The sequence below is a fragment of the Typopeltis vanoorti genome, chromosome 23 (genome assembly GCF_054136105.1).
Source record: "Typopeltis vanoorti isolate ZY-2024b chromosome 23, IOZ_Tvanoo_1.0, whole genome shotgun sequence".
NCBI lineage: Eukaryota > Metazoa > Arthropoda > Arachnida > Uropygi > Thelyphonidae > Typopeltis > Typopeltis vanoorti.
This window is the reverse complement of record NC_143571.1, coordinates 12,316,902-12,338,903: the sequence shown is the minus strand read 5'-3', so window position 1 is coordinate 12,338,903 and position 22,002 is coordinate 12,316,902. Positions and strand designations below refer to the sequence as shown.

The 22,002-nt window shown below is 35.0% G+C and overlaps 1 protein-coding gene across 1 annotated transcript in view; it reads right to left on the bottom strand.

Annotated features, from left to right (window-relative positions):
* l(1)G0196 (inositol hexakisphosphate and diphosphoinositol-pentakisphosphate kinase) overlaps nt 1-22,002 on the bottom strand; it is a 313,327-nt gene that overhangs the window by 71,860 nt on the left and 219,465 nt on the right. Inside the window, exon 5 of the mRNA XM_090413234.1 lies at nt 13,826-13,911. Coding sequence (XP_090269360.1) covers nt 13,826-13,911 — 86 coding nt within the window. The remainder of the gene's footprint in view (nt 1-13,825; nt 13,912-22,002) is intronic.

Here is a 22,002-nt window from a genome sequence, read left to right as displayed (position 1 = left end):
TCGAAAAAAGGCTTAGAAAAATTTCCTCTAGTCGACTAGACTCGAAACCAAGTCTTCCTTCGTGCGGCCAAGCGCCATGGTTGGCAAACGCCACATCCACTGAGCTACACAGGCTCCCTTATTGTTTTTCAGCCAGTATGCGAAACTCTACTTATGCGAAAGAGTTTTGCATACTGGCTGAAAAACAATAAGGGATTTTTATTCCCTTAATTTATCAACTTCGCCAAAAAAAAAAATAGCTGTTTGGCTTTTCATCTTGGATATAGACTATATTGGTCGGTTCTAGTCTCATTATACATCTAATATCCTTTTTTAAGGTCTACCCTGCCTTCTCTTTCCAATTGGTTTATATTTTATTATTTGCTTAGGATATCAGGTATTGGTCATTTGGTTTACATGTTCTATCCAATTTTGTTTATAATTGTTTAGTGTATCTTCTATTGATTTTTTTTTTTAGTTCTTTTAAAATATCTTCATTCCTTTTTTGGTCTAATAATGTGTATCTTGCAGGTCTTCTCGTGAATCTCATTTCACTTGTTTTTATTCGTTGTTATCTTGTTTGTTATTGTTCAAATTTCGCTACCATATAATAATGTGAGCACTGCTAAAGTATTGTATATTTTCAAGTGTATTTCTTTTTTTGTACTATATTTGAGTTGAGTGTTCTATTTATCAGGCCTATAATCTGTAAAAATTTTCAAGTGTTCAAATTTTCTCCTTCATATGATATTTCACATCCAAGATAACTGAAAGTATTCATCTGTTCTATTATTTTATTATTAATAACTATTTTTCTTCTAACTGGAGTTTGTCCACAAAATGCTTCTTAGTTTTATTTTCATTCCAAGCTGTTCTACTCTAATGTTTATATTATATATTGCTCTTTGTAAATTGTCTTCCTTATCTGATATTATTACCTGAACATCTGCAAATAAGAGCATATTTCTTTTGCTATTCTGGGAAATTTCTATAGCTGGATTGTTTAATATATTTCACTGTATTAATATTTCATTAATATAAATATTGAAAAGTGTTGGAGACAGAGGGCATTCCTGTCTTACTCCTTGGTTTACAGATTGTTTTATAGATTGTTTTTCAGACATTTATTTTTATTTCATTAACTTTGTATATATTCAATACTGCATTGTTATTACGTTGTGGTTTTTCTTTAAATCTATGTTACTGTTATTCCCCTCTTGTGCCAACTAAGAATGAGATCTTCAGTCTATCTCTTTGGGGCCATCTCCTTTTCGAACTCTGACAAATTTTTTTTTGTTCCAGCTGCGCCAGTCAGAGTCCTAGGACAGAAGAATTCTTGCTCAGAGAAACTTTCCCAGAGTTCTAGCAGCTACCTAAATTCGTTAAATATATATATAGCGTCTGTAGAGATCTCAGTTTGCAGTCATGGCCCTATCCTTTCTAATTTATTCTTTACCTTCCCCTTATGCATAGGTTCAAACTTTTATGAGTGATAAATTAGTCTCATGCTCAAGCAAAACTCAGGCTTACATAGTAAAACATGTTTATTAAAGATCTAATGAGTTTACAATTAGGTTTAAACACATCAAAAGTTTATCACAATATCTATACTAAACCAACTGACAATCATAAATGAACACTCTGGTTAATGAACATATAACTCATATCCTCTGGTCAATTAAAACACACTTAGCATGGGAAAATACAAGTTTACAATTTTAACTTCAAATGCTAACACAGATCCCACCCCCATTAATTAGGTCTCACACAAGAACTTAAGTCCTCCAACTACCAGTCCAATGGAGCTAACAAGTTACAATGCATATATGCCATTGAAAAATTCTCTAGGCAATTGTCCATTTTTCTTCCAACTAGAAATGGATTCACCCTTTTCCTCTAATGCTAATTGTTAATAAAATAAGAAAATTCTGTACATTACTACCGCTGCATGAGGTTACCGTGTCCCCTTTGTCCGTCCTTTACTGTTAGATACTTTATTGCTTCAGTGGGTTGCGTCAAGGTGGAGGTCACTTCACTCGTCACGTACAACCATTTTCTGCACTCTGCTGGGCAAACGCTCGTCTTGCTGGTTCTCGCTGGTCACTATCGTCAGACTGCCCGTCTCCCTGGAGGGACTTTCCGTTGTCTCATTCCGGTAGCACTTCTACTAATGGTTCGAGTCGGTGGACGCCGTCATCTCGCATACAGCTCGCCCGATACTCACCAGTCAGCAACGGGGAGAAACTTGCCATCTGATGCCGTAGTATTCCCTTCCGCTGGTCAGCATCGTGGGTACGAATAAAAACAGGAACAGAAAAAACAGGGCTTGAAACCCGCACGAACCCGCATTTATTATCTCTTGTTGCGCCCTCTCTTCGTTGCAGAAGTTTTCTCACGATGCCTTCTTATTGGCCCTTAAGTTGTTTAGTCACAACTCTTCTCCTCAAGAGTGCTTGTTTTGGGGAACGTGAGTTCAATTTGCTTTCCACGAATGCCTTCGCTTCGGTCGTTATGCTTATCGTGGGTAACTCACATGCAACCTTTGGACTTTTGTTTGCATTGACATACATTTTGCATAGAGTATTTTTTCTTACTAGTGTTTTCAAACAACAATATTTCTATCTAGACAGACAAATTCCTCCTTTTTTTTTGTACTTCACTTTAAAGTAACTCAATTATGTTCTCTATTAACAATTTGTTTCTTTACTAACAGTACAAGTATTTCTTGGTTATTATTGTATTCTTGTTAAATCTTGAATTAATGATCCTTTTGATGAAAAGGTCCTTATTCAAGATCTAACAGCATGTAGTAAAATATTAGGTATATTTATTCTTTGTAATATATCAAACAGTATATATATTTTTACTTTGTCAAATGCTTTTTCATAATTTATAAACAAAATATGAGTTTCTTAATTAAATTCTCTTCTTTTTTCTATAAGCAGTGCAGTTTTAAACAAAAAACTGCATACATTGTAGAGCATCCTTTTCTAAATCCATTTTGACATTCTAATATTTTTTTACTGTATATTTTCAATTTTTAGGTATGCTACTATATATTTTGTAGCATGTATTCAATAAATTCATACCTCTGTAATTAGCAGGTTTGGTTTCATCCCTCTTTGTAAATATAGGTATTACAATACCTGTTTTCCATTCTATTGGTTTTTGTCCATTTGTATATATTTTATTTAAAATTTTTAATAATCTCTGATGAAATATTTTTCCAGAAAATTTATACAGTTCAGAGTTTATCCCATCTTCTCCTGCTGATTTATTATTTTTTATTTTACTTAGGCTGCCTTTAATTGTTTCATTGTTATTATATCATTTAAAACATTTTGTAAGTTTTATGTTAGTATTACGCCGGCCGTTGGCTAGCGTATCCGCTCGACAGCCAAAAGACTGCGGGTTCGAATCCTGCTGTGGACTTGGATGTTTGTGATTGTCTGTAAAAATGCTAGTGGTAGTGGTGGGCAGTAGATGACATTGGCATAGTTGTGGGTGGTGGAGATAGAGAGTTGTAGAGCAGATGCCCTACCTAGATGAGTCTTTGGACTCCCTGGAGGTGTCAAATAATAATAATTATCTTATTATTATTATTATTATAATTATCTTATCACAAGCAGTGATAGCCCAGTGGTAAAAAACACTCAACAGGCATACAGTCAGGAATACATTTCCATACTTGAAGTAGAAAAAGCCATCAAAGGCTTGAAATGTGGAAAGGCGGCAGGAGTAGATGATATTCGACCAGAAATGCTGAAGTATGGTGGTATAAAAGTCTTACAGTGACTGCATAGTTCAGAAAGCCTGGACAGAAAGACGAATTCCCGATGATTGGAGTAGAGCTCTAATAGTACCCATATATAAAAAGGGAAATAAAACTGAATGTGAGAATTACAGAGGTATTTCCCTACTGAGTGTTCCTGGCAAGATCTATGCAAGTATACTTGAGAAACAGTTGAGAAGAATTATGGAAGAAAAGCTTGGTGAAGAACAAGCTGGATTCAGGCCAAATAGAGGCTGTCAGGATCAGATCTTCACTTTACGACAAATAGTCAAGAAAGCATGGCAATATAACAAAGATCTGTATTTAAGTTTTGTCGATCTGAAAAAGGCATATGACAAGGTGCCAAGAGAGAATCTATTCAATACACTACAGTTGTCAATGGGGCATTATATCAAGCAATACTTAGTCTTTATTTGAGTTGTGAGTCAGCAGTTAGAATTGAAGGAAGTACAGGAAGATAGCTTAATGTTAAATCTGGTGTGAGACAAGGCTGAACATTATCCCCTCTGTTATTCATTATCTATATGGATCACATTATGAAGGAAAGTAGTATTAAACATGATATCAGAATTGGAGATGTTAATATCAGCTCTTTGCTTTATGCGGAGGATGTTATACTTCTAAATAAATCCGCTATAAGTTTGCAAGATTCCCTGACTAAATTGAATAACTATTGTAATAAATATGGTATGAAGTTCAGCATTAAAAAGACAAAGAGAATGAAAATAGCTAGAATTGTTGAAAATGTCAACTGTGTTGTGAACGTGGAACCTGTGGAACAAGTAAAAAATTTCAGCTACTTAGGCACGATTTTTAGTGAAGATGGTAAATTAAATATGAAAATAGACAACAGAATCAACAAAGCTGGTATGGTAGACAGTCAATTAAATAAATTCATATGAAATAAGAGAGAAATTAGTCGGAACACTAAATTTGCTGTATACAACAGTGTTCAAACCAGTTTTAACCTAAGGATCTGGGAGCTGAGTCAGAAATAAAACACTTGACCAATGACTAGAGACCACAGATATGAGAGTCCTGAGAAAGATTAGAGGTGTGAACAGATGGCAGCAATATCATATTAAAAAACGAGGATATTAGGAAAGAACTTGACATTGTCAGCATCCAGGAATGCATTAGCAGAGATAATCTCAGGTGGTATGGTCACTTAAACAGAATGGGCAAGGAAAGATTAGCAAAAAAAGTGTTCTCTACCAGGTTGGCAGGAAAACAACCCAGAGGAAGACCAAGACATAGGTGGATTAATACAGTACAAAGTGCATTAGACAACAGAAATATAAATTCTGATAATGTTGGAGTCTTGACAAGTAACAGACTGATTTGGAGGAAAATTGTAGATAGGAAGTTAGTAATGATGTAAATTTTTCATGTAGTACTATCATATCCTGTACACCCTTTGAGGGTACATGTCGGGAATTTGATGATGATGATGATAATTATCTGTCCAAAGTTCTGCAAAGTGAATTCAAGAATTCTTTGAAATCTATTTCACAATTTATATTTGCAGTTTCATGGAAGATCCATTTATTTACACAATAGCTATCATTCACACAATACCTATCATACTTCTCCTTAAGCTCCTTCACTTGATAAAGCATCAACAACCACCTCTAGCAACCCATTCCACCAATTCATAACCCTCAAAGCAAAAAAACCTAGTCCTAACATCTTTGCTAACCACACTCTTAGACAACTTTCACTGGTTCTCTCCCCTTTTTGCCATGTACTGAAAAAGTCTTCAGTGTCAATCTTATAAAACCCTTCCAATAATTTAAATGCTTCTATAATTGGCTTCCTTGGACAGAGGAGAGGACACAGTAATATACTTAGATTTCGCAAAGGCTTTTGACAGATTACTGCATGATAAGTTGATAGTCAAACTATCAACTTATTGGGGTTGGATATTAGATTAGTGCATTGGATCGGAGACTGGCTATCTGATAGGTATCAGCAAGCTGTGTATAGGGAAGAAATATCCCGTAAGACGAAAATCACTAAAGGTCTTTCATTCTTGTGAATATGCTACATGGCCAATATGCTACAATGTCATCAACAACCAACTCTTGTACTACCTAGAGATCTAGAAAGTATTTTACCCTTGGGTATAATAAATGTTATACATTTCCCAAGTAAGCAAACAGACAAGCAAGTCAAGTGCTGCAAGTGTTGCAAGTCTAGCTGACCCTGCATGTAATGCAAGACCAAGGCAACTCATGGTAAAAGTAGAATAAGCTCTGATCACTAATCTTAATATTTACCCTTAATGCAAAGCACATCTCCTGGAGGAGATGTATGATGCTTTGTATTAAAGGCAAAGGGCCACTACCCAGACCAGTTTCGACCTTTATTGAGGTCTCATCAGTGGGAGCCAAGCTAGAAATACCAAGATTTTAGTAATACAGAGCTTATAAGTATGTTACCAGAACAAGTTACCAGACTTGCAGGTGCAAACTTGACTTGTTTGTCTGTTTGCTTACTTGGGAAATGGAGTAAAACCAAGTTTAAAATAGCTTGGTATCTTTAACATTTATTATACCCAAGGTAAAATACTTTCTACATTTATATCTCATCCGGAGATTTTTATTTAATAAGGTTAAAACATCTTATGGTAACTTGTTCTGGTAAAATACTTATAAGCTCTGTATTACTAAAATCTTGGTATTTCTAGCCTGGTTCCCACCGCTGAGACCTCAATAAAGGTCGAAACCGGTCTGGGTAGTGGCCCCTTTGCCTTTAATACAAAGCATCATACATCTCCTCCAGGAGATGTGCTTTGCATTAAGGGTAAATATTAAGATTAGTGATCAGAGCTTATTCTACTTTTACCATGAGTTGCCTTGGTCTTGCACTACATGCAGGGTCAGCTAGACTTGCAACACTTGCAGGTGCAAACTTGACTTGTTTGTCTGTTTGCTTACTTGGGAAATGGAGTAAAACCAGGTTTAAAATAGCTTGGTATCTTTAACATTTACCTAGAGATCTAACAACTAATCAGTAACCAGCAGTACAGATTCTGCCAATCACGATCTACAGCTGATCTAGCTTACACAACTCACCTCTGGACTCGAACTATGGAAAAATTCGGAGAAACTCATGTTGACATTTCAAAGGCATTTCAACAGGATTTTAGCAAATTGCCATCCTATGGTCTGTCTTCCACACTCTGCAACTCAATTGTCAACTTTCTCATTGGTTGTTCATTATTATAACTAAGTTCGACTGTATAAGCATATGCCAATGATGCAGTGGGCACTTTGAGGGATAATGATTCTATAAACATCTTTTTGATATTTTGGAAAAATTCAGCAAAATCAGTGAATTAACTACCAATGCTGACAAGACAAAAAATCAAAAATTTTGAGGCATTCCCTTTGGACTAACTCCTAAGAGAGAACCTCTCAGTATACCCAGGAATTCCTTTCTCCACCTATCCAATATTACCAGTTCAAGAACTTAAATACAAAAATATTGAAATCTTGGGCCACTTTCCTTTTTTCTAAAGCCATAGTACTTAAGACAATAATCTTCCCATCTCAGCTGTATATAACAAATATTATAGACATCACAGAAGCCAAAGAAAAACAATTATATATGAGATAGACCAAATGATGGCAGCTTGCTTAGTAAGCCCTTGTGCCAGACCAGGTCAAACGCCTTGGAGATATCAAGTCCAACCGTTTGAGTTTCACCAAACTTTTCCATGGCATTTGTCCAGAGATGGGTGACATATGTGAGCAGATCTCCTGTTGATCGGCAGCGAAGGAATCCACACTGGCGGTCATTTATTAGATGGGTAGCATCAAGGTAATGTAGGAGTTGGGAATTGATGATTTTTTCCATTACTTTAGACAGGATTGAGGTGAGCGAGATGGGACGGTAGTTGGATGGCAGTGACATGTCGCCCTTCTTGGGAATGGGTTGAATATAGGCCAATTTCCAGGCTGTGGGATAGATACCAGTGCAGGTGGAGTAAGACAGTATATATAAGTGACACAGGAGAGAAGAAAGTTCTGGTGTGCAAACCTTCAGGACAATTGGAGGAATGCCATCAGGGAGGGGAGACTTTTTTGTTCTAATTTGGACAGTATTTTGCTGATCTCTTTCTGGCAAAAGGATATAGTGAGCATCTGGAATGGTTGGGAGACATTTGTCATCATCAATTATGTGGGCATTGGAAGCAAAGTGTAAGGCCAGGAGATTGGCCTTTTCTATAGGTGAAGATGCAATGGAGCCATCTGGGTAGCATAGAGGTGGGAATAGTGTTGGGCAGAAGTTACAACTGATTGCTCTGGCGAGGGACTAAAAAGGCTCGGCTGCCATTTGGACAGGCTGCTAATTTCCTGCTTTTTCTCTTTCGAACTCTGTTTTGGAAGACTGATTTTTTTTGCATTTATTTCGGGCTTGGGTCTAAGCCATTACAGCATCTGAAGTTATCGCAGCCTATAAAGAATGCCAGACAAGAAAATCCCTGATGGAAAATCCCAAAAGAACTGATGGTCTAGGGATAGAACTTTACTGCATGGCCTGGGATTTTATTCTTCCTATTCTAGTTATACTATTTAATTCTTTTCTCTCATCAGGACACAATACCAAGTGAATTTGTAGCAATCCATACCGTCTTCATTCCAAAACATAATACAAGAGAACACACCTTAATCAGCAGCTGGAGACCTATTTCTCTATCTAATACTAACTACAAGATATTTTTCAGCATTATCAATAACAGGCTCAAAGTGGGAATGAGATACATAATTAAAAGCACACAGGTGTATGGAGTTCCAGGAGGAGCAGTAGAATTTAATCTGTTTCTGCTACATGATCTAATCCACTTAGTAAATATGAAACAGCAGTCAATGGCAGTGCATCAGTAGACCTTACTCAAGCATTTGATAATGAATATCCTCCAGCAAATTGGTGTAGATAAAAAACGGCTATCCATTATCAAAGGCGCCTATGCCAATTCAACTACCCACCTCCTAGTTAATGGGTTCCTGTCAGACCCAGTAAAAATTCAAAAAGGAGTCAAGCAAGGTTTCCTTCTCAGTCCATTGCTCTTTGTATTGGTTCTTGAACCTTTCTTAAAGAAAGTTGACAATACACATGCTGTGTGAGGAATAAAATTTCCTTCAACTATGAAGGAAAATAAGGTATTAGCATATTCCAATGATGTCAAAAAAGTTATCCTTCAAAAGCACTTTGAAGGATAATGATTCCATATATATCTTTTTTTGGAAAAATTCATTTTTTCAAATGCAGACAAGACAAATTAAAAGTTTTTGGAAAGTGGGATCTTGGAGGCATTCTGTTTGGACTAACCCCTAAGAGAGAACCTTCATTATACTTGGAATTCCCTTCTCCACTTACCCAATATTCCCTGTTCAAGAACTTATATACAAGAACTTTGAAACCTTAGAAAACTGGAAAATAGAAGCACTTTCCCTTTCTTCTAAAGCCATAGTTACTCAAAACCATAATCTTTTCTGCTCAGTTGTATATACTGAATATTATAGACGTCAGAGAAACTGAAGAAAAGCAATTATATAGTAAGCCTGTACAATCTTTTTTTTCCAGCCGATACCAAAAAGTTAAAAAGAAATTTCTTCAATTATGAAAGAAGTATGGAGGATTTGGGCTTCCAGTCTTAAAAGTAAGCAAGACAGCTTCAAAAATCCATAAAATATTGCAGACCTTCTCCTGTATTACCTGGGTTTTCATCTTCCCCTGTTGGAGTAAATGACTATAAAGGTCCAAAAGCTGAGATTGTTTCTGAATACTACAACACTCTGTGCTTAACTCTAAGACTGCTACAACACTCTGGCATTGACATTCTTTCCATTAAAAAAAAAATTAAAATTTCATATACAGAAATCTTTAATCTCTTTCACCGCAAGCCTCCACAGTTGGGTACTGACAACAACATATTGTTTCACAACTTATTGAAGTTCCAAGGATACCCTAAGAGGAGAGATCGACTGGTATGATGTCGATATGATGGTATCCAGTCGATATCATCAAATGGAAGTACTTTAACATTGGAGATCCAATCTGTGATATATGTTACTGAGTGGAAACAGTAGAACATGCAGTCTACAGCTGCCCTCTTGCCCTGCATCTTTGGAACAGATTATGTAATGTGTTGGGAATTCCATTACTTACAACAGAACAGATTATTTTTTTTGCAGTACCCACAGCCTGTCAACAATGGGAAGAGAATTTTGATTTTTATAATTAATGAATTATGGGTATTTATGGAATCTACCATAAATACCATTTATGGAAGGTTCGAAAAAAACATGGATTTGAAAACCAGCAATATGACATCCAAATGCTTTATAATATTGTATTGTGGAAATTTTATTGTTCAGTCAGATGATTTTTGTTGTATAATGAAACCTGTGGAGCATTCATGACTAAACATACACATGTAACCACAGTAATAAGATTTTTTTAATAAGTAATTGCGTACTTATTTTAATATTAATTCTATACTTATTAAAAAAATCTTATTACTGTGGTTATGTGTGTATGTTTAGAGATGATTTTTGTATTTAGAAAGAAGCATTCTAGGAGATATCAAATTTTTGACAAGATGGTATCAGTGATTCTTAACTGGAGGGGGGGGGGGGGATTTATAGAAATTTTCTAGTTTTTAAAATTTTGAAATCTCTTAAAATAATTATTCTTAGCTCTTTATTTTACTTTGTTTCAAATTTTTATCGTTTTGTATTAGTAATCTGAATTATGCAGTTTAATGCAGTAGTTTCTTTCGTGGTGGTGCCACAAGTTGACTTTTCACTGTGGGTAACACTGCTAGTTGTGACATCTGCCTACTGGATGTGTGACCATGACAGAAATGACTCTCTGAAGTTTTAAACAATACTAGTATGAATACATAGAAGATAACATTGTTAAGTGCTACTCGAGTGCAATTAATTTTCAAAACTTTCAGTGCTGTAATACTGACTTGTTATTGACTTCCTTATAAAATGAACAAACAAAGAACATTTTTTGATTTCCTAAATATAAATACACCTGATAGGTCAAAAAGAACACGTGAAAGTAGTGATAGTGATAATTCCATGGATGATGTAAACGCATGTGAAACAGAAAATAATGCCAGTTGTAAAATGTAAAAAAATAAGTAAAAAGATATATGATACAAGTTATATAAAATTCAGATTTATTAGTGTAGAAATGGATGAAATTCAAAAACCACAAATTTTCTGGATGAACTGAAAAATCATAAGTCCTTCATGAATGCAATAACTGTGAAATAAAGCATTAGTGAAAGCTTTGTAAAGAAGAAAAGTTTGGTCCAATTTTGGATACATATACAGAAGGAATATCACCACCTGTTTACCATTGCCATTCAAAATTTGTTGCCTTTTGTTTCTACACATTTGTGAAAAGGGATTTTTTTACAATGGTAAATAATAAAACGAAAATGAAATTGACTCCGAACAGAATCCTGCATGCGAATAGCACTGAGTAACACAATTAAAACATGAATAGACAAATTAGTAGAGAGTGTTCAACAACAGAGGTCTCATTAAAATACATTTAAGTAAAGTTGATTTCTGTTTTCTGCTTTTTTTGTCATGATAATCAGTAAGTAAAAACCACTATTTTTTTTTTTAAAGTTTTATTATTATTAGATAAAATTTGGAGGAATAAGATGGTGCCATACCTCCTGTAAAAGGGACTAATGGCTGCTGTATCATCATATGAAATTATTATTATGTTACTGCAAACTGGGGGAGGGGGCATGAAAATATTTTAGGATACTTAGGGGGACTGTGACTACTGATAGGTTAAGACCCACTGGTGTAGACCACCCACATTATGCAATATTCACCAGAGGGAGATAAAATTTGTCTATATTTGCTATGAGAGGCTTTTTAAATAGTTCCATCCTCTTAATTCAATGCAGTCTTATAGTTAATTGAAAGGATAACTGGAGAGTAATCCCAGGCAGTTAACTCAGATAAGGCTAACTGCCTGGGTATCAGTCATCTTTGCGCTTTAGTTTAAATTGGTCTTTTGGTAGTTCATCTATATGAGATTGGTGAAAAAAGGAAAACTGATAGCCTTTGGCTATATGATAATATAAAAGCGCTGAAGCCCTTTCTCTATCTCTCATACTATCTATCTGTCTTCTCATTCTCCTAATACTATCAGGCTCTCTTTCACCCCATACTAACTACTCTAGCCTATGATGAGCACCCTTTTACTTTTTCACCTTAATAAATGTCAAAACCAGCCTAGGTAGTGGCTCCTCCCATGTCCGTAAGGATATGTGCACTGCATTATGGGAGACTAAAGCAACTGACGTGAAGTCATTAGCCTCTATATACAAGTAGCCCAGTCATGGAGTGACTTGCAAGTGCAAATGTTGTTTGCTGACACTTGTGTAAAGGATGAAACCAAGAATATAACTTCTTGGAATCATTAATTTATAGTAACAAGAGAAACAAGAGAGAGAGGGAAAATGGAAGTTTGAAAACGTAGACCAGAGAATTTTGTTTGAGGAATTTTCTCTTTTGTAAAACTTGGCAGTTGGAATTTATTAACAGATGATTCCAATAAGGGAATCCTAGCAAGGTGAATCATTTGACTAGAAAAGTTGATACTGTCTAAACAGGTGAATAGTAACAAAAGGAGATCATAAATAGACGTACTATTTTCAACATTCAAAGAAAGAAAGGAAAGTCTCAGAGAAAGTATTTTCCTTCTGTCTCAAGGACACCAGTAATATGGATCATCTTCAAGAACAAGCAATGGAATTAGGCAAAACTGAAACTATAAAGTGGCTTCAATAAAGAGCTCTGCTTTGATACACTTTGTTTATAAAGTATTAAAAGAAATTGTTGCTGATAAAAAATTTATGATTTGTGCTTCTTGTAATTAAATTGACTGAGGTAAGATTATTTATACTCAGTGAAACAGTGAAGATGCATGGAAAAAATATATGTTAAATAAAGAAACACTGTATAGTCTCATGGAAGTTAAGAAGTTCTATATTTTAAGAAAAGGTGTGATAAAGAACTGATTTCAATGAGCATTTATTGCTTTTGCACGAATTTGTTGTGCAAAACAAAATGCTGTTTGGTAGCCTGATTAAGAATATGTAAAGCAAACCAATAACAGAATGAGTTCAGCAAGAGAATGAATTTATCCATTAAAGATATAGGAGATCTCAAAATATAGTTTTATTTAGAAGGCATTGGATACAAATAGTTTTGCAGTTATTTAATTATATTTACCATGTATATAGTTTTATTTAATTTCATTAAATATACATTTTTTATTTGGTCTTGAGTCAGTCGTTTCCATGATTCTAAAGGAATGGGGTTAAAAGTTATTGCACTTATCGGATTGAACTCTTGTAAATTTACTTAATGCTCAGCGTGAAAACAGTAATGCATCTGAAAGAATTGCATCACGTGTATACACAGCACACACACACAGAAACAAATACAGATCATTAATAAGAATTTAAACAATAGCCTTTGGCTACATGATGATATAAAAGAGCTGAGACTATTTTATTTCTCTCTCATATATGGGGCACATGAAAGTCAAATTAAAAACCAAATTATAGCCTATCTTTTTTTTTTTACAGCAAAAGGCCAATTTTTTTTTTATATGTGACTAGTCATGGACAGTTAAAATTAAAGGAAGCTACACAATGAACAATGTTTTTTTTTTGTTGGGAGGAGGAAGGGAGAGAGGAGAGAAAGAAGCTTACAAGCTGCTTTCAAACTGACCATGCAATGCATAAATGTTACATCCAAATAACTCAAAGATTAGACTCAAGGATTAGACTCAAAAACCAGCTTGATGGTTTTTGAGTCTAATCTTACTTTATGAAGAACTGAGAGAACTTTTATATAAATTTATAATTCAGATTTAGTACTTAAAAGTCATAGAATTTTTAATCTCCTGAGCTTCAAAATAACCAGATTCTGCCACATGTATACTGTGGATAATCAAATTAAGAAACCTAATACACAGTGTTGTAAAATTAAATACCTTCTAAATTTGGCGAATCTCTATCAAGTACTGCATACCGTGGAAGTTCAATTCCTTCCCTTTCCAAAATTCCATAAACCTTTCTTCTATAAACACAAACAAGTAAAAGGAAATTCTTTATTCTCATGGAAAGGCTTAGACATTGGTTATGCATTTTTTACTAAATAATTTAAGGAAATTACAACGTCAACTAGGATATACATTAAAATAAATTTTAATATACTTCAATATTTCGGCAACGTCACGTTGCCATTTTCATGAAACTTAAGAACAAGACATGTGCACGCAGGCACAACAAACAGTAAGTGAGGAAGAAGCAGAAAGCTATTATTTCTCCTAAAGTCCTGATGGTGCCCCCCGGTGGGCAATGTTGGTATTCTTGGGTGACTGAGCTGAAGGTCTTCTGATGTAATTTTCCCAAATTTGAGGTAGTCTCATGCAGCCAAATTTGTTGAGGTTTGGATTGTTTCTTAGGGCTTAAGCTGATTCCATGAAAAGCCATTCACATTTGTATTTTCTAAGGTGTATTATCGTGGCTTTCTTCCACCGTATTCTATGGCAGGTATCCAGTGCATGGCCAGCAAGACCAGAGTGGCTGTATTGGTGAAACTGGATGTAGTCCTTGTGTTCTGAAATTCTGATATTTGTTGTCCTGCCTGTTTGGCCAAAGTAGGACAGCTTACAGCTGCAAGGGACCTGGTATACACCAGGTAGGTCTCGGGGGGGGGGGGGTCTTTAGTAGAGCAGATAAGGGATGCCAATTTTTTGTATGGTCTGTAACAAGAAGTTAAGTCATGTTTTTTTAGGATTTTTGTAATTTTTTCCAAGGTGCCTCGGATATAGGGTGTGGCGATGGATTTAGAGTAATCCTTGTTGTGAGGAAGGAGGGGAGGGTTATGGTTTACTGATTTTAATATTATTTGGGTTTTGGGGGGGGGGGGGGGTAGCATTTTGCTGAGAAAGTGTTGAGAATGTGGTTTAGTTCTGTGGTTAGGGCATTGGTGAATGCTGCCTGTATGGGTGGGTTTTCTATAGACTGAGAAAACCAAGGTTCCATCAGGCTGACAAGTGACTAGTGTGTCTAAGAAAGGGAGTTGTTTTTTTCTTCTTCAGGTGAAAAAAAGCCACGATAATACACCGTAGTAAATACAAATATGAAAGGCTTTTCATGGAATCAGCTTCAGCCCTAAGAAACAATCCAAATCTCATGCAGTCAACAAATTTGGCTGCATGAGACTGCCTCAAATTTAGGAAACCTACAGCCCAATTGCCCAAGAATACCAACATTGCCCACTAAAGGGCACCATCAGGACTTTAGGAGAAATAATAGCTTCCTGCTTCTTCCTCACTTACTGTTTGTTGTGCCTGCATGCACGTGTCTTGTTCTTAGGTTTCTGGAAAATGGCAACGTGACGTTGCCAAAATATTGAAGTATATTAAAATTTATTTTAATGTATATCCTAGTTGACGTTGTAATTTCCTTAAATTATTTAGTAAGAAATTCTTTAGCTTCATATATAAAATTATTTCATATTAAAATTTTATATATTCATTATATAAAATTTATTTACATAAATAAATTATATAAACATACCAGCAATTCCTGAACTGTGGCAGTATAATTACAGGTATGCATACAGGGTAAAAAAACTAATGATATAAATTATTAAATATTTTAAATTCAGTCATTTTCAAAGTTTATTAAAAATAAATAAATAACCATTTTAAAATAACAATGAACTGAATGTTCATCACTTTCTATGGCTGGAGAATACAAGGGTTAAGTATGATTATGAATGTAACTGAATGTCTGTAGGATTAGTTTAGAGCCCCCCCCCCCCAACCACTATACTTTGGCAGTGTAGTGGTTGGTTGTAGCTGGAGCAATACATTACATAATTGTTAACATAACCTGCATTATTGTGAGTTTTTCGGCATCAGTTTTTTTGTAATTAATATTGTCAATCCCAACACAATGAGCTTAAGTAAAAAAGCGTAAAATAGATTCGGAACATCAAGCATTTAACCCTGAGTGGACAAACAAATTTTTTTTACATTGCTTAAGGACAAAATAGTGTGCATTATTTGCCAGAAATCTATTGCTGTGCCGAAAGAGTACAATCTGAGACATTATTTTGAATCAAAACACCCTACCTTGGCAAATTGGATGCAAGTGAAAAGCAAATAAAAGCAGCAGTTATTGAAAGTCCTTAGCAATGAGCAATAAGCCTTTAAAAAAGTGACATCTGCAAATGAAGTTGCCACAAAGGTAAGCTTAAAAATATCACAAGAAATAGTTTGTGCTGGCAAATCATTTACTGAGGGAGAGTTGATAAAAAGTGTCTAATGATTGCCATTTCCGAATTGTGTCCTGATAAGAAAAATAATTTTGAAAATATCAGTTTGTCCCGTATGACTGTTCAGTGCAGGATGGCTGATATTGCCGAGGATCTTAAAGATAACCTGCAAAAATTGGTTGTGAATTTGTCTATTATTCACTTGCTATGGATGCAAAAGATACTGCACAGTTTTTAATATATGTAAGAGGCATTAATAAGAATTTTGGGGTGACAGAGGAGCTTGCTGGTTTGTGTTCAATGAAAGGAAGAATAACAGGAAAGGAGATCACAGAAAATGTAAAGATGTGTGTAACCGAAAACTATCCTTAAATTTCAAGAATTTAGTAGCAGTTTGCACTGATGGTGCCCTATCTATGTGGGGAAAAAATGTTGATGCTGTAACATTTATTGAACAGTATGCAGATAAACCACTGATAAAATTTCACTGCCTAATTCATCAGCAGGTGTTATGTTCAAAGGTTTTGCAGTTTGATCATATGATTAAAGTAGTATTTGCTCTGGTCAACTATATTCGAGCTGGGGTTTGAAACACAGAGTATTTCAGGTGTTTCTAGAAGAAAATGATGCCGAGTTGAATTTTTGGAATCTCAAGAAGATATAGAAAAATTCCCAGAAATAATGGACAAAGAATGGAATAAAGATTTATTTTTCTTGTTTGACATTTTGGGTCACTTGAATAACCTTAACTTACAGCTTCAAGGAAAAAATAAGTTTGTTTGTCAGTTAATGTCTCTTATAAAGGCATTCAAAATGAAATTATGTTTGTTTGAAAATAAACTTGCTAAGGGGGATATGTCACATTTCTTAACTTGTCGACGGAATATTCCATCAGAATATTATTCAATGGCGGGTGGAAAATATAAGAAGCACATATCACTTCTAACTAAGGAGTTTTAGAAAAGAATGCCATTGAGTAATGAAGATGAAGTCAGCATAAAAGTGATTGAGGATCCATATTCTGTCGAAGCAGGAAATCTACCTGTCGAACTCCAGATGGAAGTTATTGATCTCCAGTGTTCTGAAAACTATCAGATCAAGCATAGGGAAAGTACTTTACAAGAGTTTTATTCTATTCTGCATCAGGATAAATTTAAAAGTTTGTTGGATACTGCCTACCAGGTATTTTGTATGTTTGGGAGCACATATACTTGTGAACAAACATTTTCAGTCATAAACTTGAACAAAACCAAACAGTGTTCATCTTTAAGTGATATCAATTTAGAGGCCATATTAAGAACGGCCACTTCAAACATGACACCAAACTTTGATAAAATAGTGGCAACAAAGAAATGCAATGTGTCACATTGTGACATTCTGAATGTCGCGATGTGACATTCAGTCACTGATATTTCACTGAGAATAAGTGTGATATTCTCAGTGAAATTATTAGTAAACTTTGTGTTTATGTTTAATTGGTTTTTATTGAGAAATTTTGCAGTTATATCTGTTTGTAAATAATTTTGATTATAATTTTAATTGACTCTCTAAAAAATTTAAATATGCATATTAATTAGTATTTACTGTAGACCTACTAACAAATTTACTTAAGTTTAGCTGCAGTGGACTAGTCTAAGATTCTAGGACCAAAGTGCTTGGTCAGGTGGTCCAAGTTGGGTTTGGCCTTCAAAGACAATCAAGTTGTGCAGGCCTGACCTATACTGATATTTATAATATCAAGACACAAGTTTTGTATACTCATCCCCACCTCCCATCAGTGAAGTTCTGTCACCAGTGTTTTGACATATCCTTCACATCTGTCTTCATGCCATCATTACTGTTGAATTGTGAGCTACTAAAAAGCTCTTCAAGTGAGGAAAAAAGATGAGTCACTTTTTTTTCAAGAATAAAAGATAAGTGCTGGAACAACTTCCCATTTGAACTGTTTGAGAAGTTGGCACATTTGAACAGCAACAGCATGCACTGTAATGGATTAAAATAACTCCTGAGTTAAGGAAGCCTCATCTTTTGTTTCAAATAGACCACCACATTTTTTTTTGTCTTACAGTAAAAATTATAAATGCAGACTTCATGTCCATGAGGCAAAACATCGTGTCTATCACAAAATACAGTGCACATGATCTTTCTGGAGGAAAATACCTACCTGAATTTCTTTGCCCTTGAAGAGCCACTATGCCTGGCAATGCATTGATTGCTGCTGATTGTCTGATGTCACATGGGAAATCCAGGTTACATTTCCTGTTACAATGTGATTCAAAAATTTGCAACTGTCATTATGATACTGTTCCAAAAAAGTTCAGTGATGTCACTAATGCATTTTGTTTTGTGATCATTAGTGAATAATTTTTGCCACCCATATTTAACACAATTTGTGATATTGTAAGTGTCCCATGATGATTTTGTATAATAAACAAAAAATGTGTGATCAGCTCAGAAATACTGTTTCTCAAATCTTCTCATTCACCTGGTCAAGCAGGTCGGCAATGATAGGCAGCCAGTTCTGTTTTCATCATTCACATTCATCCTCCCTTTGCTGAAAATTCCCTAGAAAAATATTACTGGCATTCAAAAATTTTATTACAAACTGTGTCTCCCAAATGATGGAATTCGATTTTCTTACTCATTTTATGACATGGTGCAAACATATATACACACAGACTGAGAACTGACAATATGCCCATCATATACTTCTTAACACTCATGTACCAACACTGCACAGGCACATTCTCACGCCTGGCCACTTGAGCCACTGTTATGCAATCAGAAATGATTTTCTAGACATGAACTTTATCTGTTTATAGGCATAAGGAAAGAAGGAGGAATGGTGGAAGCTATCTCACCTAGGGAAGAAATCAAAGAGACATAAGATAGAAAGAAAATATTTGAGAAAAAAAAAGTGACTAGAGTGAATCTGTGTGTGTGTGTGTGTGTGAGAGAGAGGGAGAGAGAGAGAGAGAGGTCATTAATTAACCGGGATACCCTCTTCTTGAAAGTATCAAGCATTTTATATAATGAGGTTTTTAGTGCGCAACCCTTAAATATGATGAACATATTTTAAGGTAGAGCAGATCTGAAAGTTATAATGTTATAGAAGTTGTAGAGAAAAAAGGTAATGTTGTGAACAGAAAAGGATACTTGGTTTTTTGGAGCTAGAGGAGACAATGGGTATATACATATGCCAGAAAAGGATACAGAAGCAAGTCAGCTCAGCCCAAAAATATGATCTGATCCTGAATGAACATCTCAATATCATCAAAGGTGACAGGTGGTAAAGTGTGATATAAGATGGAAAGAAACTAGAGTGAGTCTAAAATAAGAAAGAACTGTGTTTTCAGTTGGTTAAGGACAAGGTCATCCTCATCTGACTGAAACATGGCAAGAAGATTAGAATTTAATGCAGTAGTTATGGAAATTATGGAGAATCTCACTGCTTTGGATATTTATAGATTGCAGGTTTGCTAAAAAAAGAGAAATGGATAGGATTTGAAGTTAATGAGAAAAATAATTAATAAATTGAAGCTTGGATTTTCAGTACATAGCCCTAGGCTACTTCAACATCATTTGGAGCAATTGTGTGGATCAGAAGAGTAAAAATAGTAATCCAGGAAAGGAGTAGAAATCACAAAAATTATCTCATTTCATCTCACTTTACTGCCAAAGGATACAAGAATGAAAGTGGCTGTGATCAGTTATCAGGAGGAGAGCTAACATTTACAGAACATTTGAAAGAAGAAGGAATCAGATTAAGAATGTTTAAGGCAGGTGGAAATTATTCTGAAGATATCTGCTGACAACAAATACCTCAGTATCCCTTCCATCTAAATCATTAGAAATGAAGAAGGAATGACAGTTTAGTTTGTGAATGTTGAAGTCCCAAAGAAAGATGACCTTACTGTTTATGTATCTAGATACTGAAAATGAAGCGCTTCAAAGATAATCAACAACAAAAAAAAGATCAGCCCAGTTATAAGAATTTGGAAAGCCACAGAAACAGTACATGAATGTGACTGAACGGGTGAAGGTAATTTTGAGCTTAATGCATCAAAAAGAGGAGATCCAGAATTAGCATTCTCTCATATGTCACTTTTGATAAATGGAACTAAGAGTGCTCCAGTTACATTCCTAGAAGTGGGAAGAATCATATAGAGTACAATGTTAGAAAGCTGAGTGGATAGCAGTTGCAGAGGCTGCCAGATGAGGTTCTGTTAGGAACGGCACGTTGGTTTAGAGTTAAGATCAGGATGAATGTTAGTGCACCTGATATGAATGATTTTTCAAATAATAGTTTTGGTTGTTTTGTTTATTGTTTTTTGTATATTTTTTTAAATTCGTTATTTTTTGTTATGAACGGTTTGAAGTCTGATGATTAATAAACCCTCGACATCACAAGTTAAAAGAGGGTAAAAGGAAGATGATGATGATGATTTTTTATTTTTGGTAATGTTCTGTAGATAATCTTCTTTTTTTTTTTTTTATTCACAGTGTTATTTATCAAAATTATTTATGATGATCTATATCATCGTATGTTGGGAGAAATTAATCAAAGAACAGGGACGTGGAGGAAAGTGTGTGTCTCTCCACAGAGTTCCTAGTCCTCTGCACAAAGCATGGCCTCAACAGTGCTGCTGCATATCACTATACTCAAACTCCCTTCAGGCACAAATGCAGCAAAGCAATAAAAGCCAGATTATTTCCTATCTGTTTAGATCTTATCTTATGATACATTACCACAATTGAGCAGAACGGCTTACCTACTGGCAGTCCATGTTGATTTATTTAACAATATTAAATCACAACACTAGAATAATAATAAAAAAAATTAATGTTTATTTAACTTATTTGCTGATATCATCTCCAGCATGTTTGTTATAGTACATGAACAGCAACAATTTATGATGATTCTATGTTATTTTCGACCATCTAAATGTAAGAAAATTGACATAAACTGGGTTTTATATTGGCCGAAGGATTTTAATTGATACTAAGTAAGAAATACCAACAAGTTTCGCCAACTTAGCTGTTTGGCTTCTTCAGGGTGAATAAAAGAGATACAAAACAACTTAAACACTTAAACTGTTCATGAAGGAATAAACCAAATACAGTTGTATTTTTTACAAATACAGATTTGTAAAAAAATTTGAAGCATACATCAAACACATGGAGCATGTATGATGTCAGCTGTTGTTATGCAGGAACATTCTGTAATTAGCAGTGGAATTTACCTCTGGCATGCTTAATGATCTTATGAAGGTTTTCCGAATATCAGCTAGAATTAATTCTTGGTTTCTATTGAGATGTTTAGAACGGATAACTGTTATGGCTTCTTTTATGTATCAGGAGTGGAAATCTTCCTCTAAATAGGGCATGGAGCTTTTGTCCTATTCGATGGTATGGTTTGTCCTCAAGAAATGAAGGGCTAACCCAAAATTGTCTTCTCTGTTATTGTTTACATCTCCTACGTGTTATTTCTTTGTAATTTCCAAACTTCTTGAGGTCTGACCAATGTAATTTAATCCACATGAACAGGGGATGTTATAGACACTGGCATATTTGAAAAAGGCATGACTGTCATTCAGAGATCTTAAAAAATGGCAGATAGTCTTTAAAAGTCACTTGTATTTCATGTGGCTTGAGGAGTGTAGCAATCTTTTTAGAAACTGTCCCAGCATAAGGAATGGCGATGGTGGATTTGTGTGTGTGTGGGGGGGGGGGGGGGGGTTGCAGAAAAGTATCTTATGGATCAATTTTTTTAGATAACCATTGTCTATCAGGGTTTTTGATATGTGGGATAGTTCATCTTTGAGATCTTTATCATCTGTAGTGATGCGAAAGGCCCTATTTTTTAGCATGTGTACGATG